At 35.3% G+C, this 25643-nt stretch overlaps 1 protein-coding gene and 1 long non-coding RNA gene across 2 annotated transcripts; one reads left to right on the forward strand and one right to left on the reverse strand.

Moving 5' to 3' along the window:
* The first annotated feature begins 478 nt into the window (after positions 1-478).
* Positions 479-3744, forward strand: APG3 (Peptide chain release factor 1). The gene is made up of 14 exons (XM_078997318.1): positions 479-687; positions 795-851; positions 1510-1590; positions 1673-1730; positions 1811-1914; positions 1997-2048; positions 2139-2188; positions 2312-2377; positions 2463-2627; positions 2793-2865; positions 2975-3107; positions 3185-3290; positions 3380-3463; positions 3538-3744. Exons 1-14 carry the CDS (start codon positions 499-501, stop codon positions 3610-3612), a joined length of 1293 nt encoding a protein of 430 aa, XP_078853444.1. The 5' UTR covers positions 479-498; the 3' UTR covers positions 3613-3744.
* A 280-nt stretch (positions 3745-4024) lies between these two features.
* LOC145048735 (uncharacterized) lies at positions 4025-5546 on the reverse strand. The gene is made up of 3 exons (XR_013683035.1): positions 5123-5546; positions 4838-4989; positions 4025-4378 (listed from the first exon to the last, which is right to left on the reverse strand). It is a non-coding gene; the product is annotated as an uncharacterized LOC145048735 (long non-coding RNA).
* Positions 5547-25643: the final 20097 nt, after the last annotated feature.

The raw sequence follows: 25643 nt of genomic DNA on the forward strand, positions 1-25643 counted from the left end.
AAACTAGTCTAAGTATCTTTTCAAAAAGCTAGCTTATTAGCTACTTTTTGGTTTACCAAACACAACAACATAAAAAAGCTAAAAAAATAAGCTAATTGTGGTGCGTCAAACATAGCCTTAGAGAAGATATGGTGGAGTAACTGATGTATAGTTCCAAGAAATAAAATCGGTGGTTTGTCGAGAATGTAATACGTGGTGACAACAATTTTATTTTTATTGGCTTACCCAATACAAATAGCCATCAGTGAAAAGAGGTAAATAAGAAAATCAAAGCAGAAAATAAAAAGAAAAAAAATTCGACAAATCATATCAAAATAGTGTTGTCTTAGGAGATCAAAATTAATATGTTAATATAATTATGTACACGATGAATAGGCTACAGGCCCATAGTCCAAGCAAAGTTATATGCGACGGCCCATAACTAATACCGGGTTCGGATCCAAGTTTTATCCGTACTGGATCCGGCCAGGAGCTCACTTTATCCGTTCAAAGCCATTGATGGCTCACAAGAGAGCTCTGTGTCCAGTAATGGTGTTTCTGTTAGCCATGAATATCCAAATGACCACGACTCGAAGCATCACTTCAATTTCATCACAATTTTGTCCTCGTTTCGAGCTACCGAAAAAGTTCTTATCCGTTCGGCCTTTGCGATATCACAAACCTCTTACGAGAATCGTTTGCATGGCGGTAAAGTTGGAATTTTGCTTGATATTTCTTTTTAGAGGCAGAAGATAGGGGTTTGTTGATTATTTGGTGTATGGTATTGATATTTGTGTTTTCTGTGGTGATTTTAGGAGCCTTATCTTCTGAAGAAACTCGAATCAGCTGAGAAAACTTGGAAAGAACTATCGGTAATTCTATGTTATCATTCGGTTCATCTGTGTGTCAAAGTATCATATGTTTATGTATATTCTAGCGGGAATTAGGGCAGAACTGATTGCGTTGTCAGTTGTTTAAGCACAACAATGGTGAGAAATAGAACGCAAATTGATAAGAAGAAATCCACCAGAAAAAAGAATGGAGAAATGCTTTTAAAGAGAGCTAGCTGTCAACCAGTACTGTGTCGAATGAATGTCAAAATGAGTCTCTTCAGAATCCCTGAGAATGGATTCATGTTATTAATGGTGGTTCCATTCACATTAAGTTTGTACCGATTACTTTGTAGCAGGAGGGTCCCGATTTTTTTTAATGGGTTTTATGAGCAGTAATAGACAAGCTACTCATACCAAAGGCTGTCTGAGTAATAGGTATTTATTAACCTGTAATGGGCAGTAGGTGTACAAGAGTCAAAAGTAGAGGGAACCTTGGTGCAAATATAGATAAATGATATTGTTTCTAGTACAACAGCTTTCCCAAACAGTTATCACCATGGAAACAGTCTGCACATATTTGTTTTGACATTTGTAGATTGTTATTATTATCTATATTTTGACTAAAAGAAGTAGTATATATCTTTGTAAAATTTTCATGCCCCTCATTATATTTATGTTAATGACAATCCTGACATAGGTTAAGCTAGCAGATCCGGATGTGGTTTCAAATCCTAGTGAGTACCAAAAGCTGGCACAATCTATGTCTGAACTCAATGAGGTAATGTGAAGCACATCATTATTCATACACACCCAAATAGCTCTTCTTTCAACCACGATTGTCAAACGCTTTGAACTTGTAGGTTGTAGCAACATACAAAGGATTCAAGGAGTGTGAGAAACAACTTGAAGAGTCCAAAGGTTTGGTTCACTATTTTTCCCCTGTTTGTGGTTTCCATGAGTTGGATCTGTTTGCCAAGTGGTTACCTTGTTTTCGTCAGTTTTGTCAAAAGATGCCGGTGTAGATGAAGAGATGGCTGAGATGATAGCTTCTGAAATTGAATCTTTATCTGAGCAGCTTAAGTTGTTTGAGGAGAAACTTAAGGTTTTGAACAACCTTAAATTGTCTGAATTTTGATTTTGATTAGTTGTTGTAGTGTTGATGGATGCTTGGTCTCTTGTGATAGATGCTGTTGATTCCAAGTGATCCTTTGGATTCTAGGAACATATTGCTTGAAGGTGTGTTATTTAGCAAATACTATGAAATATAGGTTAGGTAAAACGTTGAAGTAATAGATGTGTGTGTGTGTGTGTGTTGTTATTTTGCAGTCAGGGCTGGTACAGGTGGCGAAGAGGCTGGACTGTGGGCCGCTGACCTTGTAGGTACTGCCTGCATAGAAACATAACAATAACATGGGTCAGATGAGAGATGTGATTTTGGGTTATGCTTAATATTAGCTTATTCATGCTAACTTATGAATATAATTCATATAATAATATAGGTCCGTATGTACCAGAGGTACAGTGAACGAAACTCATTGAAATACACCCCGCTTTCATGCTCCGAGGTATATATAATACATGCATATTTTTTTACATTTTATAAGTTTGAGATGGAAGCGTTTTGATTAATATAATGATAATGATAATAAGGCTGAAAGAGGAGGATTCAAGACGTATGTGATGGAAGTGAAAGGTGCACGTGTATACAGTAAACTGAAATATGAATCAGGTGTCCATAGGGTTCAGCGTGTTCCTCAAACAGAAGCCCAAGGTCGTATTCACACATCAACCGCCACTGTGGCCATCATGCCAGAGGTAGATTGATACTAGATTGATGATTGTGCCACTGCCACGTCAGCTTCTATTATATATATATATATATATATATATATATATATATATATATATATATATATATATATATATATATAATCAGTGAGTTACTCTATATTATATACTATATGTGGTTTCACTTTTCAGGCTGAAGAGGTGGATGTGGTAATTGATCCAAAAGAAATTGAACTTACAACTGCAAGGTCTGGTGGTGCTGGAGGTATTATTATAGTGATAATAATTATTATAATATTTCCTGTAATGAAAAAAGCAGGTTGCTATTTGGTTTGGTTGGGTTGAGTCATGTAATTTTTGGTTTTACTTTGCAGGTCAGAATGTGAATAAGGTTGAAACAGCAGTGGATCTTTTCCACAAGCCAACTGGAATCAGAATCTTTTGCACAGAAGAAAGGAGTCAACTTAAAAATAAAAACCGGGCGCTTCAAATGTTAAGAGCAAAACTGTAAGAAATAATAATAATAATTAATAATCCATGAATGTTTTTTTTTTTTCTTCATAAATTTTGAATTTTGATTGAAGGTATGACATCAAACTGAAGGAACAACAGGAGTCTCAAAGAAATGAAAGAAAATCTCAGGTTGGTAGTGGTGCACGGTCAGAGAAGATCCGCACATACAACTACAAGGTATTATATATATTAGAATTGAATTTATTTTAATATTTTTTGAAAATGACAAAAGCTGTAGTCTTAAGAAATCTTTATTCCTTCAATAGGACAATCGGGTTACTGATCACAGATTGAAGATGAACTTCGAGCTCACTTCATTTCTTGATGGTGACATTGAGACCGCAATTCAGGTACTTAATTTTCCAGTTTCAAAATCTATGATTTTATTTATGTTTTCTTCTTGTCATTGTTGTACTTGTTGCAGTCTTGTATTTCTATGGAGCAAAGGGAATTACTGGAAGAGCTTGCAGATTCAGTAGGAGCTGCAACCACCCATTGACTTCCATTTTTTGGTTAAACAAATCCAAATTATGTGTGTTGTTTCATGTAAAAGTAGGAGGCTATGGATACGTTTTTGTACCCACTTATTATTATTATTATTTACACATATCAATCTCCAGTTACAAACTTATATTGGTTATCAAAAAACTGGATCCATACTCAACGTATTTGCAATCCTGCTAAAAACCAGATAGACAGATACACCCAAGGATTTAGGGCTGTTTGGGTTTGTGTTTTTAAAAAAAACACACACACACATGCTTTTTGATGTAAGTGTTCATTAGCAGTTTTTACACGGTGGCAAAATAGAATTTATAAAAAAAAAAAGTGTTTCAATTAGTTTATACGGTGTCAAAATGCTATTAGCTGATAAACAACACCTTTAATACTTTGTATTGCTAAAACTGTTTATACATCTACAATCACAAAAAGGAGAAGAGCATGCTCTTATAGTTTTATCTATTTGTTTTCTTACATATAATATAGATATTTATCTTTAATCATTTGTAATAATCCTTTTGGCAAAAAATATTACATAAACGACATCAGTTTTTTCCCCCCAAGGATTTTTAAGTTAAAAAACATCACGGACTTTTGAGCTTTGACTTTTTTAAGTTTGAGCTTTGAGTCTTGAATATGTCAATCTGTTTCAGAAGGCAACGAATCTTGCGACATCTATATGAAATAGAGGCAGAAGGCCAACTTTGACAACTTCAGAAAAAGCAGCAAAATTCCATTCCATATGGCAGCAGTAAAACACCAAACTGTAATTAATGGCAACCAATTGCAAGGATTACAAAAATATCAGATTTTAACAAAGTATGAACTTTTAAGATTAGTTAACAATATTTTTCCAATAAAAAACTATGTAAAGTGCTTCACAAAATTCAGTTAACTCCATAGATAGACATCTTTTGTCCTTTCACTTGAAAGATTGATAAAATTGTATGTGCTTGTTTAAGTAAAATCATGTATAAATTCCAAGGGTCCATCTCCATAGCATTGATCTTATCAGAAACTATCCAATTAATGCAGAGCATTAGATGGAAAAGGGTCCAAAGAAAAGCAATGTTGATTGTTGATTGTTGATGTTACAAATAATTAAAACAAGTTGATGGTTTAGAAGAAGATTCAATCACTAGTCATAACCAGATTCATCTTAAAAAGGAGTTAAAAATGGTGGGAGTTGATGATCTTGATTACATAATGGCAAGAAATTGTACCAGGTCGTTTATGATGCAAGCTGAAGAATGGAAGATTGAGCCATCCATGAATGCAACATTTTTAAGAGTTGATATCAGGGAAAAGAGTTGATTGAAAAGCTTGTCATCCAAATTCCCCATAACAGAAAATATTTTTAAGCTAATCTACCCCCCTGCAAACATTTTATCAAACAGTTTGTGAGCTAAAAGAAAATCTTCAACATAAAAAGATTGGGAGTTGGGGGGTTTTTGATGGAGAATAGACAGTAGCCCAAGTCCATAAGCAAGGGGTTCACACCATCTTACCAGTCAATAGCGTTGCCGGTTGCTGCTCTGATAAGTCAGCTCGTACGCCAACAGGCCCTACTTTGAGCCTGGGTGAAACAGATATTCTAGTGACGCACTCTCTTCAGTCCTGAAGACCGCGCCACCAGCGCACGGTTGTGTCTTGCACTCGGGTCATCCGTTGCTTATTTTTACCGTGGATCCTTACCGACACCAAAGACTGACGACCGCTATGCGAACCTCATTGCCCTTTCGACTAGGGCGTCGCCTGTGCCACCTACCAAAGCATCCCCTCCAATCCCATCTTAATGCCCCGGCTTGGGTAACAGACTCGCGCAACCAAGTCCGGCGATCGTCAAGTTCGAACAGTGATTATAAACCCTAATAAGCTCTTCTCCGTAGGCGATATGGGACGACAAGTTTTCCTTTGTTTAGATTAAAGATGTATCCATCTTTTCCTTTTTATTTTTCTATCACCTCATATATATATATTTTTCTCTTTTTCATAATATAGTTATTTTAGTTTAAAAAATAAAATATTAATAAAGCTGGAAATTACATAATTAAAAAAAAAAAAAAGACCAAGCACAAACAATCCAGGAGAAAATATTTTTCTTAGATCTCCTTCCTCATCTACGAAGCAAGCTGGAAGATGTATCCCAAAAGATGATCGGTGGTTTGCATAACTTTCAACGTTCGATGAAATTTCATTTGTATTTTTCATCACCCAATTTTTTTTTCATTGATGATATTGTAACGTATGCAGATCCGGGGCTAGGGGCTAGCCAATTTAGAGACAACAAACGTCAAAAAATGACTTGATGGAATATTATTTATAATAAATAATCTTAACTAAGTTATAGAGACAACAAACGTCAAAAAATGACTTGATGAAATATTATTTATAATAAATAATCTTAACTAAGTTATAGTATAAATCACAAGGGTTCCGTACATATAAAGAACGCTGAAATCCAAGTTATAACGAATAAGTTATGACATGTTGAAGTTTCACGACAAAATCGATACGACATTGAAAATCGTAAAAAGTGAGTTTGCGATAAAGTACTTTTTAGCCTTAGTGGTCTAAAAAAATTTGTAGAGTACGTCTCCACCTACGCACGAATATAAATAACATCAAAAATTGAGCTCGTATGCAAAAGTTACAACCTTCCGAAGATGTAGCTGCCTGAGAGCATGACACGTGACAGAAACCCTAATCTGCCAGGGCTCATGATGTGAGCATATATTCTCACGACATGAGGAGTCAAACGGACACTTTTCAAGGCTAGAATGCAGATGACAAGTCTACGAAATGATAAGTTTAAGGCTCACAACGTGAGCATGTATTCTCACGACGTGAGAAGTCATCCGGACACCTTTTGAAGCTAGAAACGCAATTGACAAGTCTACGAGGTGATGTAGCTAGGCCTCACGACATAAGCATTGATTCTCACGACGTGAGAGAGCCCAAAACAGCCTATAAATAACAAGCTCAACGCTAACCATTCTTACACCAAATTATTCTCTCTCTCTCTCTCTCTCTCTCTCTCTCTCTCGTTTGCTGAAGGCGTTCCTTGTCCCGATCCCGACGATCACAGGTGTTTGACTTTCATAGAAGTGTTTGATTGTACAGGATAGAAAATTTCGGGTTGTCACAGGTGTCATTAGGTTCCGAAAGAGGGTCAAGCTAGGGCCTCGATATATTGGCCCCTTCAGAATTACTGCCCGGGTGGACAAGGTGGCCTATCGCTTGGATCTATCAGACGAGCTTAGCCAGATACACAGCACCTTCCATGTGTCTCAGCTTCGGAAGTGTGTCACAGACGAGGCCACAGTTGTTTCTGTAGATGACATTCAGGTGGACGAAAGCCTGAACTACATTGAGAGTCCCGTTGCGGTTTTGGATAAGAAGACCAATGTTCTTCGGAAAAAAGGAGGTGAAGTTAGTAAAGGTGCAATGGCAGAATCGGAGTTACTCCGAATGGACATGGGAGTCGGAGGATGGATGCGAGATCACTATTCGAACTTATTTGCGTCAGCAGACTTCGAGGGCGAAGTCTAGTTCAAGTGGGGGAGATTTGTAATACTTGTTCTAGGTATCATTTAATTTTCTAAGTTTTTAGGGTTTTGTGCTAGGACCTGACGAGTTGGGGAGCTACAACTCTTCGAGTATAGATCATTTATGAAGACGTGGGATTTAGAACCTACTCGACGAGTCAGAAGGCCCTGACTCGACGAGCAGGCGTTGTAAAGGAAAACCCTAATTTTCAGGGTTTTGTACCCTATTTAAAGAACTTATGGCTCATTTGTATCCTCTTTCATAGTTCTTACAGTCCAGAGAGAAACCCTAGCCACATCTTGGTACTTTCTTGAGTGTGTGTGAGCCTTGGAGAGTGAAACTTGTGCTTTTTAGAGGGAAATTTGAAGGTTGAAGAGATTAGAGTGATGAGAGGGCTTTGGATCCGGCATCTACCTGTTGTTAGCATCCATTTGGAGGTAAAAAGTTACTACCTTGATCTCTATTTGCTTAGATCTCATCTTATGGAAGAATATGGTGACTTTTGGTGCAAAAAGGGTGTAATACTTGGATTTGGACTTGTCATAAGGATATGGTTCCATAACTCGACACCTCTAGGTCTTCAATGACATAAAGTTGCCCACTTTATCCAGCTTAGGTCCTTTCCATGCACTAAAACCTTGTAGGAACCTTAATTTTAGTGTTTTAGCCTTGTGAGGCCTTGCATGCACGTAAAGTTAGCAACTTTACGTGGTAACTACTTGATGGGTTTTGGTCATAAGACGTCCTATGTGCTCATACAAACCCTAATGCTTGGATCTAGGTTTCTCTATTGTACATGCTTTGAATCCAAGACTACAAACCCTAATTCTAGCATACAAGTAATCATATTAACATAAGAATGAGTTTATAATGTTACCTTAATTGTTATGTAGCAATAACAATCCTAAATCTCCTTGAATTGGCTTTGGAAGGCTTAGAGTCACAAGTGTCACTCCTCTAATGGCTTACAAACACCATAAGCAAGTGGAGAAGGTATAAAGAGAGAGGTGAGAGGTTAGAATTCGTATCTAGGACCTCTTGGGAAGGGATACACGAATTCATGACCCTAGGGGTGTTTATATAGGTGTAGAGATAGAGTTTCAGTCATTATCCTTATCTAGTTGATTATCCATTAAGCAACCAATAAGATAATCCTTGAATCCTTATCATACTCGAATTCTAAGGCTTTCCAACCTTAAATTCGTCCACCATATAAATAAGATAATCCTTACCTTATTTTGTAACTATCACATAATTACAAATCAACCCCTCTAGTTTAATTAATTACATTTGATCACAAAACTAATTCTTAATTAATTATTGACCAATATTAATTAAACAAATATGATTTCTCCTTTAATATATTATTCTTATAACATATTAATAAATCATATTATCCTCTCTCTCTTTATTCATTTCTCCAATCAAGTTGCTTTGGTGAAGGCAACCCAAAAGGACCATGCACCATCGGGTCAAGTACATACCAAAATGGTTATGGACTTAGACACTAATCCAACAGTCTCCCACTTGGATAAGTCTAACAACTATTCTGCGTATGACTTCAGATCCTGATCTGTAATCGTAGCTTTCCAAAGCCGCTGTCAACTCTGATCATATCATATACGCGTGTCCTTAGATAAGGGATCATATATTCCTCCATTCTAGATATCGTATGAGCTATGATCTCTAATCATTCTCTTTGTACTACTTCTCGATTTCTGATTTATGACGACAGACTAATTGAACAAATCAAATTAGCCCTAGCCCGGCCGAGCATTTACGTATGTCATCACTAAACCATCGAGGGGCCCAAAGATATCGCTTTTATCCTACCTTGGATAAAAGGAACGGATAAACTTTGATACAATGCTCGCTTGCACTCACTAACCAAATCACACACAACAATATGTTTTATAACACCAAGTTACTAGTGCGTTTACATATTATCAATGTGCAACCGATTAGCAAGATACAACTCACACATCTCGGTTTCAAGAATATAAGATGTTATCGTCTCACTAATCACTCGAGATAGTGATCCAAGTGAGCGTGGGTTTAATCCAATGCTCAAATCATATTCATAAGCACTCATGAACGTTGCAACAAACATTTGCTTATGTCTAATACTCTTTTAGACAATCCACACACCAATTCACGACAATCTTCATTCATATCTACTTCCAACATATGAACAACTGTGGCCCGTTTGAATAATTCGATTATTCTTAATAAACTCAATTATTCTGGAAGTCAAAACATGCAAGGTAAAACACAAGAATAATACTAATCCCATATGGCCTCAAACCTTTGAGTATAAACAAAACACGTTTTATTTATCACCATATCGATTACTCATTATTTGTCGTTTCGGGTAATCAACTTTATACTTGAATTATTACACTTGTCCCATGCTCCTAGCATGCACACAATGTTTACCTATGGTTTTTACTTTGTGAAATAGACAAATTGAACACATTTCCAATCATTCTCATTTTATAACTCCAAATCCATTTTCTTAAGTGTAAGAATATCAAATTCTTGTTACTTATAGAATATACTAGATTCTAACACTTTATGCAACGATCCTTTTGTAATGTCACTGCACCAAAGTCTCAAAGACTATTGCCAATGATATTACAAAGTCCTCTATCGGAGATTGTTACAAGACAATTCCTTAGATATGATGTCTCTCACTCAAAGTACATTCCTTTGAACATCCTTTTGCATGAAGGTTTCTAATCTAGTCATAGATTTTCAATATTTACTTCCCAATATGGACACGCTTCCATATTTTCCATATGACAACTAATTTCTTAATAGAATATTATCTATTCGTAATGATGTCGATATTGTCCATACAATATGGAAACATTTCCATAATTTCCAATACTATACTTCCAACTACTCACAAGCGACCAATCCTCGTCGAACTTTGGATTGTCCTTTGATAGTTGTTTAATATTTTAGTCAAAACCAATTCTAGTCCCTTTTCCCTCTAAATGCACTGGACATTTGGAAAATTTTAGAATGGTCAAACATTAAAGCATTTGCAATCGATCCTATACCCGAAGCGTATGGGACACGACGCACAATGTTTTATTTGCTATGTTCTCAAAATTCGAATTGTGAAGAGGAATGTCGTAATCATAATCGAAATTTTAAGAACACACTATGTACCTTTGACTAAATTTATCAACATTTCTCAACCTAATCCTTTAGATTTGAAATGAAGCATAATATTCTCTCCCTTAATTATAGCAAAACAACCTTTCAACTCTTACAACTTTGCAAAGTATGACTCTTGTTTTCTATAATTAATATTGCCAACTTGCAAAACTTTCCATAATAATCATACAATCATAACTTTTATGCTCCCACTATCATGATGATTATTATAAAACATAACACTTATGCTCCCACTAGCTTCGACATGTATTCATAAACATCTTAACTTTCAGAAAAACAATACTTATTGAATTTCTTAAGTTCATGTTTCTAATACTTAGTGCTTTGATAATCTTTTATCAAGGCTTCTTGAACTTATACACTTTTGCCTTAGATAGTTCATATGTGTGTCTTAACAATTAAGACTAATTGCCAAACCTCACAATTCAAATTATGGAAAGGGATGCCGTAACCATGATTGAATTCGAGAATGCAATTTTACAATCACTATCTTTTAAAATCTTTCTCAGCGAAAGCATTTTCTAACAATCATTTTCATGAAGGAGGAAATCTTATGACACTTAGATTTAAACGATGTATGTGTTCCTATCCATGTGAATTTGTTAAAACCAAAGTTTACGACAAATTCAAACTCATATGGACCGAGCCTTTTTTAATCTTGATTTCTTGCCTTATGGTAGCACAACTGCCCACCACGTCTTCCAAGTAGTTAAGCAGCTCACCTTTTCCTATCAATGTACCTTTCATTGATTAACGTGCCTTGCCTTTTATGCGTTCAAGATGAGAACTCACAGGACTCACATGCATAATTAACTCAATTGGAACAGCACAGAATCAAAATATCGTCAACACGATAGGTTGTAAACCTCAACTCGTGTGCTAGTGATGATCGATAAGGTTTATTTGATTTGTTCTTGAAACCTTTTAAGACCATTAAGACTCCCACTGACTCCTTGACATATAAGATTCTTTTGTCAATAAACATTTCTTGACAAACAAATATTCAAGAGTTAGTGTAGTTTTTATCAAAACACTTCATAAATTGGTCATAGTCGATCTTTGTCTTATTTAAGACATCACAACTTTCCACATTTGATGAATGTTATAAACCTTTAATACTTTTCACTCATTGTCACAATCTTAACTTTAAGACTTGTTATTGGAACGAAGTATGATAGACTTCTTGATTTAACCATTTCTTCAATCCTTGATTCCTCTTCTTAAACATACAATTGTACTAAGACTCACTTAGAGGATCAATTGAGATATGGTTCCTAATCATTAAGACCTATCATAAAGCATAAAAGGTACTCTCCCTTCTTCTTAGAATGGAGAAACTTTTATCTTTCTGCCTACTTGACTCTTCTTATTCGTTCTGCTATTGATTTAAACATTTTCAATCAATTCAGAACTACACTTAATCTTATAAGCATAATCATATTTACTAAACCTTTAGTAAATCATAACGAATGTCTTTGTTACTCTTATGGTGGACTTTGATCAACACGCAACTTTGTGTACTTGATCTCCTAGTCCTTCACTTGACACTTTGTCAATGAATTAGTCTAATTTCCAAAATATGAAATTTCTCATTCATCGTGCAACCAAGTTGCATGATTCCAAATTTCAGTCCAATTGAAATTTGGGCGATAAGAAACTCTCCCTATTTGGTAAATTCTCGACATTTCCATAACTAACATAACTAAGAATCATATCCATTCGTTGTAGAAATATGCAAACATCAATTTTCATAACGATTTCATTGCAAGGAAGTAAACAAATAAATAAATAAGTCAAACAAAATTTATTTTATTTATAAAAGCAGCGGAAAAACATTTGTCCTTACAATGCAAAATCTATTGAAAACTATGTAAAAGGAAAATTTCTAACAACTCTATCATAACTACCTAAGCTCAAAATCCAATCTTCAAGTCCATGCGATCAAGATCCATCTCTTGTGATTAGATTCATCTTGCTCTCTTATCAAGCTTCCTTTCTTTTCACCGATCCTTCAAAACATTCAAATGCAATCTTATCACATCATGTATTAAGAATCAATGAATAGGAACTTAACAGAGTTAGATAGTGGATTTTACCTGAAGCGTGGTCATACTTTTGACTCTCCCATCTCTTAGATCTCTTAGGTAAATAGGGTAACTTCGTCTCCAATGCCCCTTCTCTTGGCAATAAAAGCAAATTGACTCTTTTGGAACAACACATGGAACTTCTTCAGACATCGCCTTTCTCTTGTGATCAAACTTTTTGATCATTGTATGTCTTTCATTTCCATTGTCTATATCCATAGAGGTCTTGAAGGCAGATTCACCAATCAACTTTGCTTTTCTATTGCGCCAAACCATTGTTGATTCAGCAGCAATAAGCATATAGATGAGATCTATCAGGGTCACGTCGCGGTTCATCATATAATACTCTCTTACGAACTCACTATATGAGTTAGGAAGTGACCGAAGAACCCAATCAACAGCCATCGCTTCACCGACAACGGATCCCATCATTCTTAATCTATCAATGTGTGACTTCATCCCTAAGACGTGTGCACACACCGACTTGCCCTCTTTAAGTTCACTTGCCAAAAGGGCTTGAGTGATATTGAACCTTTCAATTTTACAATCTTGTGGGTTAGGGAGAATAATTGGAGGAGGAGGAGGAAGAAGTGAAGCATGATTTCTTGTTCCTCGATCGAATCGTGGAATTTCATCTTCATGTGGAATGCTTGTTCCACGGGATTTGGGAAGACCATACTTGTCGAACTTTGACATCTACAAAACGGAAGAAAAACGAATTCAAGTTAGTTGATAGATTGATTCCTTAGTAAATCACGCAAATGAAATAGTAAGGCTAGGACCCAACACAATATTCTACAACTCGGGAGAGGGATGTCGTAACCCTAATTGCAGAATATTTGAAGGTAAGTGAATGACGATTCACTAATTTCCACCACGAAAAACGAAAAAGAAATTTAAGTTTTAAATCTACGAAAATTCCTAGATCCTTTGAGATTCATTGAACTTTCAATGGCATGTTTAAATCTCGATATGCCCCTCTTGTTTGTGACTGGGATGTCGAGGATCACAAAGCGGGTGTGAATAACCATGCAAACTTACACGGTGCCCTCACATGTTACAATCACCTATTCGATGTGCCGATAAACCACACACGCTCCACCGAACTATGACAAACATTGAGTCACCCTTTGCTACCTTTGCTTAGAACCATTTAGTGTGCCGGTAAACCACACACGCTCCACTAACGTCTTTGCAAGGGCACAAAGTGTAATTTCATGGAATTGCATCAATTCACTTTTGCCTAAGTAACTGAGATTGGGAATTAGAAAAACATTTAGTTACTTTGTATTTCATTATACTTGTAATGGAAGGTTTCTTCCTATCCTACCCGTTCGGCTAACGACCCTCCACTAGTCAAGATTGTGGTGGGTAAGAGTGGATACCCATTCAATCGCCATTTTATAGGCAATTTCCTTAAACACCCCTTATAGACCAGCTTCGTGAATGAGGCCTACTAACGGTAAGACTGACTTTTACTCATACATATATATAATGTTAGACTTTTAATGTTATATATATAGTATAGGGTGCATTTCATACTTTTAAAATACTATGTGGTTAACTTTAACAATTACACTTTTAATTCAATTAAATGGTTAACCTAAACTTTTATGGATTTATTAAATCTCTTTTAATTATACTCCTTAATTAATTAATAAACCATAAGGGTGTATTTGAACTTTTCAAAACTAGGGTTTAAGAATTTAACATTCCTAATCAACTTTTAAATTCCAAAACTTGAGGGCAAGTTTTGAAACATTTCAAAACAATTTAGTTTTAATCTATCTTAAAATTTCGAATTTATGACATTTAAATTTAAAATTTTAAATATTAAAACTCTTGATTTAATAATTATCTTAAATTAGACTATTAATTTAATTATTAAATCATAAGGGATTATCTAAATAATGAGGATAATTACCATTTATACATTTAAGTTATCCTAATCCCTTAAATATCTATATAGATTTCGAAAATATGGATGGATAATGGAAGATCTTGAATTACCATATATAACAATTAGAGGATAATTACAAGATATGGGATAATCCAAATCCCTAAAAATTAGGATCTTATCTTGGGGAGGAGGCAAATTTCGAAAAACAAGGGATTATAACAAAACCTAGATTTCGAAATTTAAGGGTTTAAGGAAAGGATTTGAAGATCTTATTCAAACTCTTGCAAATTACGGTTTGCAAAACCTAATCTCGAAAAACCCTAGCCTCCTAGGGTGTATTGGCAATAAACCCTAATATATCAAGTTCATACAATTGAAACCAAACCAATGGCTCTAATACCACTGATGGGTTTTGGTCATAAGACGTCCTATGTGCTCATACAAACCCTAATGCTTGGATCTAGGTTTCTCTATTGTACATGCTTTGAATCCAAGACTACAAACCCTAATTCTAGCATACAAGTAATCATATTAACATAAGAATGAGTTTATAATGTTACCTTAATTGTTATGTAGCAATAACAATCCTAAATCTCCTTGAATTGGCTTTGGAAGGCTTAGAGTCACAAGTGTCACTCCTCTAATGGCTTACAAACACCATAAGCAAGTGGAGAAGGTATAAAGAGAGAGGTGAGAGGTTAGAATTCGTACCTAGGACCTCTTGGGAAGGGATACACGAATTCATGACCCTAGGGGTGTTTATATAGGTGTAGAGATAGAGTTTCAGTCATTATCCTTATCTAGTTGATTATCCATTAAGCAACCAATAAGATAATCCTTGAATCCTTATCATACTCGAATTCTAAGGCTTTACAACCTTAAATTCGTCCACCATATAAATAAGATAATCCTTACCTTATTTTGTAACTATCACATAATTACAAATCAGCCCCTCTAGTTTAATTAATTACATTTGATCACAAAACTAATTCTTAATTAATTATTGACCAATATTAATTAAACAAATATGATTTCTCCTTTAATATATTATTCTTATAACATATTAATAAATCATATTATCCTCTCTCTCTTTATTCATTTCTCCAATCAAGTTGCTTTGGTGAAGGCAACCCAAAAGGACCATGCACCATCGGGTCAAGTACATACCAAAATAGTTATGGACTTAGACACTAATCCAACACTACTGTCACACCACAAAACGAGAACTTTACGTGGTAACTACTAAGCATTAGCTTACAGTTTGTGGAATTTTTTCGGGTACATCTGAGCCTAAGAGCAAGCGCAATGTTTGATGACACGACATGCACTCTCTCTCAAGCGTTTTTATGGGACACTGATGTTTAGAATAATATTGTTAATGTTATGAATTTGAAAGCAAATGTACTTGAGATTTTATGGTTTATTAGAAATGTTTTTGACTATTTAAAAATGAAAAATTTCTTTTGGAAATTGGGTCGTTACAATTTTGCCCCTGATCCTTTCTTGTTTCAAGTTCTCCTTCCTAACTTCCTCTGCATGTGCCTCTCTAATCAAACCCAAAACTGGAGAATCAACAGATATCCTCATACACATCTCTCAAACTAAAGATCGACCCCTAAGTTGTTGTTGCACTTCGATCCTGCTTCAAGTTCATCGTTCCTTTTAATCCTACTATAAACTTCCTCGTGCCTTGATTTATCTCTATACTTCATTGGTAAATCTATGTGGATTGGTGTCACACCCCCAAACCAAGGATGGCGGAGACGTCCGGGGGTGGAGGACTTTATGTAGAGTATCACAACAACGAGTATAATAGTGCTCAAAGTAAATACAACCATCACAAATATAATTGAAAAGTTACATCAAAGTACATGTTTACATGATTCACATCAATTACATTATGATACAAAATGAACTGTTTGACGAATTATCGTCTCATCCTCAAAACGTTGTTGATTTCTTGTTTCACTGAATTCCTGAGAATACAAGTAGTTTTGAAAAAGTGTCAACACAAAGGTTGTTGAGTTTATAAGAGATTTCGTTAGAGAAGTAAACCGTTTTCCTTGTAAAAGCATTAGAATATGTGTCCAGAAAATTCGATATTTTCTTTAAAATCTGTGTAATGTAGTCTTATAACCGAAGACCAAAATGTATAAGTAACATCTCTTACTAATAGAAAATGGTATGTGTTTAAATCGACATAAAACGCGCTTGAATCAAATAAAATTCCCGTAAATTCTTATGTTTGTTAATACTTTATGTATATGTAGTCCTAAATCCCAGGACCGAGAAATAACAAATATTGGCCATACTTAAAGGTATAAATGTGGTTTCAAATGATGTGTAGTCATAATTACCAAAACCGAAAGTGTACAGTAATATCTGTACTCATTGAGATAAAAAGTGATTTTAAATCAATATAAAACCCATTTAGGTTTTATAAAAATCCCGTAAACTTTATGTATTGTTATATCCCTATGTGAGTCGCTATAATCATACTATGACTGAATGAACCTACCACGACGTTTCTCAGGCGTCGCAAAACTGAAATGACATTTGTCACCCGTAGACCTGCAGGTTCCACTGTAGCTAGCAGCAAGGTGTGGGGTGTCAAACCCAATATATATCTATATATAACTATCACGTTCTGTTGGATTAGTGTCTAAGTCCATAACTATTTTGGTATGTACTTGACCCGATGGTGCATGGTCCTTTTGGGTTGCCTTCACCAAAGCAACTTGATTGGAGAAATAAATAAAGAGAGAGAGTTTATTATGATTTATTAATATGTTATAAGAATAATATATTAAAGGAGAAATCATATTTGTTTAATTAATATTGGTCAATAATTAATTAGGAATTAATTTTGTGATCAAGTGTAATTAATTAAACTAGAGGGGCTAAATTGTAATTATGTGATAGTTACAATATATCGTAATAGTTATCCTAGATATAGGTTGTACGAATTCAAGGGATAATATATCCTTGAAATCGTCCAAAGGATAAAGGATAAGGGATTTCTAAGACTTATCTTATGGGTTGATAAGCAACTAGATAAAGATAATGACTGAAATCCTATCTCTACACCTATATAAAGACCCTAAGGCCTTAGAATTCGTGTACTTGTTCCCAAGAAGTCCTAAGGATGAATTCTAACCTCTCTCCTCTCTCTTTATACCTTCTCCACTTGCTCTTGGTGTTTGTAAGCCATTAGAGGAGTGACACTTGTGACTCTAAGCATTCCAAAGTCAATTCAAGGTGGAATTAGGATTGTTATTGCTATTTAACAATCAAGGTATGTTCTCAAACCCATTCATATGTTAATACCAATTTCATATACTAGAATTAGGGTTTATAGTCTTGGATTCAAAGCATGTACAATAGAGAAACCTAGATCCAAGTATTAGGGTTTGTATGAGCACATAGGATGTCTTATGACCAAAACCCATCAGTGGTATCAGAGCCATTGGTTTGTTTCAATTCTATGAACTTGATATATTAGGGTTTATTGCCAATAAACCCTAGGAGGCTAGGGTTTTTCGAGATTAGGGTTTGCAAACCCTAATTTGCAAGAGTTTGAATAAGATCTTCAAATCCTTTCCTTAAACCCTTAAATTTCGAAATCTAGGGTTTGTTATAATCCCTTGATTTTCGAAATTTGCCTCCTCCCCAAGATAAGATCCTAATTTTTAGGGATTTGGATTATCCCATGTCTTGTAATTATCCTTTAATTGTTATATATGGTAATTCAAGATCTTGCATTATCCATCCATATTTTCGAAATCTATATAGATATTTAAGGGATTAGAATAACTTAAATGTATAAATGGTAATTATCCTCATTATTTAGATAATCCCTTATGATTTAATAATTAAATTAATAGTCTAATTCAAGATAATTATTAAATCAAGAGTTTTAATATTTAAAATTTTAATTTAAATGTCATAAATTCGAAATTTTAAGATAGATTAAAACTAAATTGTTTTGAAATGTTTCAAAACTTACCCTCAAGTTTTGGAATTTAAAAGTTGATTAAAAAGGTTTAATTAGGAGTGTTAAATTCAAAAACCCTAGTATTGTTTTGAAAAGTTCAAATCACACCCTTATGGTTTTATTAATTAATTAAGGTGTATAATTAAAAGAGATTTAATAAATCCATAAAATTTTAGGTTAACCATTTAATTGAATTAAAAGTGTAATTGTTAAAGTTAACCACATAGTATTTTAAAAGTGTAAAATGCACCCTCTACTATATGTAACATTAAAAGTCTAACATTATATATATGTATGAGTAAAAGTCAGTCTTACCGTTAGTAGGTCTCATTCACGAAGCTGATCTATAAGGGGTGTTTAAGGAAATTGCCTATAAAATGACGATTGAATGGGTATCCACTCTTACCCACTGCACTCTTGACTAGTGGAGGGTCGTTAGTCGAACAGGTAGGATAGGACGAAACCTTCCATTATAAGTATAATGAAATACAAAGTAACTAAATGTTTTTCAAATTCCCAATCTTAGTTACATAGGAAAAAGTGAATTGATGCAATTCCATGAAATTACACTTTGTGCCCTTGCGAAGACGTTAGTGGAGCGTGTGTGGTTTACCGGCACACTAAATGGTTCTAAGCAAAGGTAGCAAAGGGTGACTCAATGTTTTTCATAGTTCGGTGGAGCGTATGTGGTTTACCGGCACGTCGAATAGGTGACTGTAACATGTGAGGGCACCATGTAGTTTGCATGGTTATTCACACCCGCTTTGTGATCCTCGGCATCCCAGTCACAAACAAGAGGGGCATATCGAGATTTAAACATGCCATTGAAAGTTCAATGAGTCTCAAAGGATCTAGGAGTTTTCATAGATTTAAAACTTAAATTTCTTTTTTGTTGTTCATGGTGGAAATTAGTGAATCGTCATTCACTTACCTTCAAATATTCTTCAATTAGGGTTACGACATCCCTCTCCCGAGTTGTAGAATATTGTGTTGGGTCCTAGCCTTAGTATTTCATTTGGGTGATTTACTAAGGACTCAATCTATCAACTAACTTGAATTTGTTTTCTCCCGTTTTGTAGATGTCAAAGTTTGACAAGTATGGTCTTCCCAAATCCCGTGGAACAAGCATTCCACATGAAGATGATATTCCACGATTCGATCGAGGAACAAGAGATCATGCTTCACTTCCTCCTCCTCCTCCAATTATTCTCCCTAACCCACAAGATTGTAAAATTGAAAGGTTCAGTATCACTCAAGCCCTTTTGGCAAGTAAACACAAAGAAGGAAATTCGGTGTGTGCACACGTCTTAGGGATGAAGTCACACATTGATAGGTTAAGAATGAAGGGATCCGTTGTTGGTGAAGAGATGGCTGTTGATTGGGTTATTCAGTCACTTCCTAACTCGTATAGTGAGTTCGTAAGAGAGTACTATATGATGAACCACGACGTGACCCTTATTGATATCACCTATATGCTTATTGCTGCTGAATCAGTAATGGTTTGGCGCAATAGAAAAAGAAAAGTTGATTGGTGAATCTGCCTTCAAGACCTCTATGGATATAGACAATGGCAATGAAAGACATGCAATGATCGAAAAGTTTGATCATAAGAGAAAGGCGATGTCTTAAGTAGTTTCGTGTGTTGTTCCAAAAGAGTCAATTTGCTTTTATTGCCAAGAGAAGGGGCATTGGAGACGAAGTTGCCCTATTTACCTAAGAGATCTAAGAGATGGGAGAGTCAAAAGTATGACTACGCTTCAGGTAAAATCCACTATCTAACTCCGTTAAGTTCCTATTCATTGATTCTTAATACATGATGTGATAAGATTGCATTTGAATGTTTTGAAGGATCGGTGAAAAGAAAGGAAGCTTGATAAGAGAGCAAGATGAATCTAATCACAAGATTAAGAAATCAAGATTAAGAAAGTTCGGTCCATATGAGTTTGAATTTGTCATAAATTTTTCAAATTCACATGGATAGGAACATATACACCATTAAAATCTAAGTGTCATAAGATTTCCTTCTTCATGAAAATGATTGTGACAAAATGCTTTCACTAAGAAAGATTTTAAGAAGATAGTGATTGTAAAATTGCATTCTCGAATTCAATTATGGTTACGGTATCCCTTTCCGTGATTTGAATTGTGAGGTTTGGCAATTAGTCTTAATAGTTTAGACACACATATGAACTATCTAAAGCAAAGGTGTATAAGCTTAAGAAGCCTTGATAAAAGATTATCAAAGCATTAAGTATTAGAAACATGGACTTAAGAAATTCAATAAGTATTGTTTTCTGAAAGTTAAGATGTTTGTGAATACATGTCGAAGCTAGTGGGAGCATAAGTGTTATGTTTTATAGTAATCATCATGATAGTGGGAGCATAAAAGTTATGATTGTATGATTATTATGGAAAGTATTGCAAGTTGGCAATATTAATTATAGAAAAACAAGAGTTATACCTTGCAAAGTCGTAAGGGTTGTAAAGTTGTTTTGCTATAATGAAGGGAGAGAATATTATGCTTCATTTCAAATCTAAAGGCTTAGGTTGAGAAATGTTAATAAACTTAGCCAAAGGTACATAGGGTGTTCTTAAAATTTCGATTATGATTACGGCATTCCTCTTCACAATTCGAATTTTGAGAACATAGCAAATAAAACATTGTGCATCGTGTCCCATACGCTTCGAGTATAGGATCGATTGCAAATGCTTTAATGTTTGACCATTCTTAAATTTTCCAAATGTCTAGCGCATTTAGAGGGAAAAGTGACTAGAATCGGTTTTGACTAAAATAATTAAACAACTATCAAAGAACAATCCAAAGTTCGACGAGGATTGGTTGCTTGTGAGTAGTTGGAAGCATGGTATTGGATGGACCATATTGACATTATTATGAATAGATAAGATTCTATTAAGAATAAATTGTCATATGGAAAATATGGAAGCGTGTCCATATTGGGAAGTAAATATTGAAAATCTATGACTAGATTAGAAACTTTTATGCAAAAGGATGTTCAAAGGAATGTACTTTGAGTGAGAGACATCATATCTAAGGAATTGTCTTGTAACAATCTTCGATATAAGATTTTGTAACATCATTAGCAATAGTCTTTGTGACTTTGTTGCAGTGACATTACAAAAGGATCGTTACATAAAGTGTTAGAATCTAGCATATTCTATAAGTAGCAAGAATTTGATATTCTTACACTTATGAAAAACAGATTTGGAGTTGTAAAATGAGAATGATTGGAAATGTATCCAATGTGATCTATTTCACAAAGTAAGAACCATAGGTAAACATTGTGTGCATGCTAGGAGCATGGGACAAGTGTAATAATTCAAGTAATAAGTTGATTACCCGAATCGACAAATAATGAGTAATCGATATGGTGATAAATAAAAGGAGTTTTATTTATACTCAAAGGGTTGAGGCCATATGGGATTAGTATTATTCTTATGTTTCACTTTGCATGTTTTGACTTCCAGAATAATTGAGTTTATTAAGAATAATCGAATTATTCAAACGGGCCACAGTCGTTCATATGTTGGAAGTAGGTATGAATGAAGACTGTCGTGAATTGGTGTGTGGATTGTCTAAAAGAGTATTATACATAAGCAAATGTTTGCTGCAACATTCATGAGTGCTTATGAATATGATTTGAGCATTGGATTAAACCCACGCTCACTTGGATCACTCCATGAATTGTATCACGAGTGATTGGTGAGACGATAACATCTTATATTCTTGAAACTGAGATGTGTGAGTTGTATCTTGCTAATCGGTTGCACATTGATAATATGTAAACGTACTAGTAACTTGGTGTTATAAAACGTATTGTTGTATGTGATTTGGTTAGTGAGTGCAAGCAAGCATTGTATCAAAGTTTATCCGTTCCTTTTATTCAAAGCATGTACAATAGAGAAACCTAGATCCAAGTATTAGGGTTTGTATGAGCACATAGGATGTCTTATGACCAAAACCCATCACGTTCTCCCTCCAGGAGACTCTGATTATAACTACCAGGAATTATATTCCGCACTCGGACGTACGGAAAGAGATTGTCTCACAATTTAGGTTAACAAGTTTACGTGTAATGTGTGTGAGTGTAAAACTTTTCTATATGAATGTACTCTTTTTGTACGAGTGTGTTATGTGATGTATCATAAACTATACCTGTTATAGTTTATCTAAAACATTTGTAGTATGTAAGAATTCTTTTATGAAAATGCATTAGTGTTATGAATCCATCAAACTATGCTTTTTATAGCTTAATATATGTGTTCTAAATGAATGAATAATCTTATCATGAATGACTTAGTTTAAGTTTATGATGATAAACTAACAAGGAAACACATTCAATAATTAGAACTTATGATTATACGTTTTGCTCAACATAATACAAAGTGTTATGAAATTTATATGTTGTTAACTAACTTTAACCTTTCTGCACTGTTTTAGAAAAGTCATAGAAAAATCATACAAAGTCGAAAACTAGATCCGTAAATTCCGAGAGTTCCCAAAATGTGTCTAGTTTACTCATAATTTTTATTGTGATTTTTAATGACCTCCAACTTGGGTGAAAAAATCCATAATCGCAGACTGGTCCGGTTTGGTGTTTGAAATGATATGCAGTTTTGTAAAAATCACCATAAATTGTAGAAAAATCGTATGGAGATGTGGAAGTAGTCATTTTAAAGCTAAGAACTTGAACTACTTGCACCTTGTACAGTTTTGAAAACAAAAATGTTTGAGTTGCCCAAAACAGTCCGTGAATGGAGTTGAACTTTTCTGATGAAGGCTGTTAGAAAAGTTTAGTTATGTTCTTGGTGTTTTAACTTGTATCCCCCCGCCCCCCTTAAAACTTGAGAAAACATTAAAATGTAGGGGTATGAACTCACCTTGAGTGGTTTTAGTGGATGAATGTTGGATTAGGGAAGTGTTCAACTCAAGAACACTTGAAGATGCCTTGAAGATTTTCGAGAATCAAGAGTGTGAGAAAGCTTGATAATCAGCCTTGAATCTCGAATTTGATAGAGAAAGTTTGAGAGAAAAGTGGAGTTGGATCCTTGGTGAAATGAGAGCAAATGAGAGAAGTGAGGAGAGAGGATGGATGTTCAATCTCTTAGAACGTGGGAAATGGTGATAATTGAGTGGAAAGGACATTGATGTGACCTAGGTAAGGTGGGGAGGTGTGGTTGGTCATAGAGTGGGTGTGGGAGTGGTTGTTTGTGTCATAAGGTAAAACAAAGTCAACACTCTACCTCTTTGTACTTTACCCGCTAGCTTTTATTATTTAAATAAAGATTTTCATGAAAATATGATTAAATTGTGAATATTTAGGGTTCATTATGTTAAAATATGATTTTGGGTGAAAATCCCGTGTTAAAATAATTAAAAACGGACCTTAAACGCAAAACTAGACGAAAACCGGGAGAAAAGGAGTTTCCAGCGAGACCTCTCGGTCCTAGGCCGAGATTCGGTCCCTTCTGATGCAGAGCCGGAAGCGAAATGGGGCGAACCAGAAGTGAGAGGCGAAGGCGAAGGGCTCAGTCCGAAGTCATCGAAGCGAAATAGACCGAAGGTGGTCAGACCCGAAATGAACAGTACTTTCGGGTTCGGGTGGTGCGCGAGGTTCGGCCCTGAGAGGACCTTCGGGTTCGGTTCTTCCTGGGTGAGGTTCGGGTTCAGCAGATGCTCGGTCCTCTTGGTTTCGGTTCTTAGCAAGTTCGGTCCCTATAGGGACCTTCGATTCTAAGAGGCTTCGGCCCTAATAAGAGGGTTTCGGGTCCTTAAGCCTATTTTACTCGTTTTTACCCCGTTTTAAGCCGTTTTTTACCCAGTTAAGGGTCGAAATGACCCGAATGACTTCAAAAAGTTATGGAAACTTTTGAGAGAGATTTGGGAGAGGTTTCACATACTTGGAGAGATTTGGGAGAGATTCTTGATAAGAAGAGATAGAGTGAAAACGATTGAGAGAGGTTTCATGTGTGGCATTTGTGAGTGTCCGGCTTCGCAATGCAAGGTCCGTAAATCCTGTTAAGCCTTGTTTAAGGATCTTACACACTCCCGATGAGTATGCGACATTGATTTATCGGTTTGGCTCGCCACATACCACAGTTTTAGGTTAAGGAGATCTAGATATTCACACTTTTTGATTTATGATCTCTCATTAGAATAGAGAGTTGTGTAGAAATTACATAATGTAAATTCTAGTACCCACGGGCAAATTGAGTCAAACGGTTTGACTTGTTGACTTTAGTTGACTTTGACTTGACCGAAAATTGATGGTTGTCACAATTGGTGGTGTGCTAATCAACTGAAGAGAAAAGAAGATTGGTGGTGGGTTAATCGTCTCGCTTCAGGTTTGATCTACTTTTGTTTATCGTTTCCGGTGATACAGAGATACACATAGGAAAATGTTGACTATTGATTTTCCAGATTCGCATCGAGTTTTCCGATGAGTCGATGTAATCTATTGTGAGTATATATGAATGAATTTGATGTTTCTAACAAAATCGTGTGGAGTTTGATATGGATATAAGATGAACTTATTTGTTTATTTGAATGTGTGTGTTTTGGTTATGTTATGCTAATCCATTCAATTAAGAACTAATATAAATTGAGATGGTAATGGCATAAGGCTATCTGGAGTGAAACCAATTTCACGTGTAAAAATCCTAGGTGGCACCCCAAGAGACGTGTGAACACCGCCCCCAGGGTCGGTGGGTTGGGTGTGGCGTGAGTGGGAGGACGGAGGACGGAGGAAGACGCTGCATCTTATTGGTGGTGAATCTGCCCCTCACAATTTCCCTCTTTCCCTTTCTTTCTTTTTGCCCCTTTCACCACCAACCCATCGGTGAACACCATTTCAATACTCTGGTGGGTTGGGTGTAGAATGGTGAAATATCTATGTGGCATCCCAAACAACGTGTGACCATTCTGCATGGCCTAATGAGCAAAGATGAAGGCAACAATGGATGTGGCTTGTGATGTCGGTGGCGGATGTTGTATACGAAGGTGACAAGTGATGATTAATACAATTAATGACAATCTTTAAGTTAAACCTAGTCAATTGTCTCTGATGTGCTAATCAAACATCTAAATCAGTAAAATGTTACCTACGTGGCAACAAAACCTGTTATAATTGGTTTAAGAGATTTTTTAGCAGGTAAAATTCAATTTTATGCCTCTGGAATGTCAAAAAAAAAAAAAAAAAAATAATAATAATAATAGTAAATAAATAATATAAGTGGCATTTTAAAACAAATGGACTTTCTTGTTTTTTATTTATTTTTAAAATAGTGGAAAAAAAATC

Source organism: Lactuca saligna, chromosome 5 (genome assembly GCF_052625555.1).
Source record: "Lactuca saligna cultivar CGN05327 chromosome 5, ASM5262555v1, whole genome shotgun sequence".
In the NCBI taxonomy this organism is placed as follows: domain Eukaryota; kingdom Viridiplantae; phylum Streptophyta; class Magnoliopsida; order Asterales; family Asteraceae; genus Lactuca; species Lactuca saligna.

Bases quoted from the DNA above. Each gene is read 5' to 3' on its own strand.
- APG3 (XM_078997318.1), top strand. From the start codon at position 499: ATGGCTCACAAGAGAGCTCTGTGTCCAGTAATGGTGTTTCTGTTAGCC. The intron at 688-794 runs GTAAAGTTGGAA...TGGTGATTTTAG, and splicing joins CGAGAATCGTTTGCATGGCG to GAGCCTTATCTTCTGAAGAA. The intron at 2,049-2,138 runs GTGTGTTATTTA...GTTATTTTGCAG, and splicing joins TAGGAACATATTGCTTGAAG to TCAGGGCTGGTACAGGTGGC.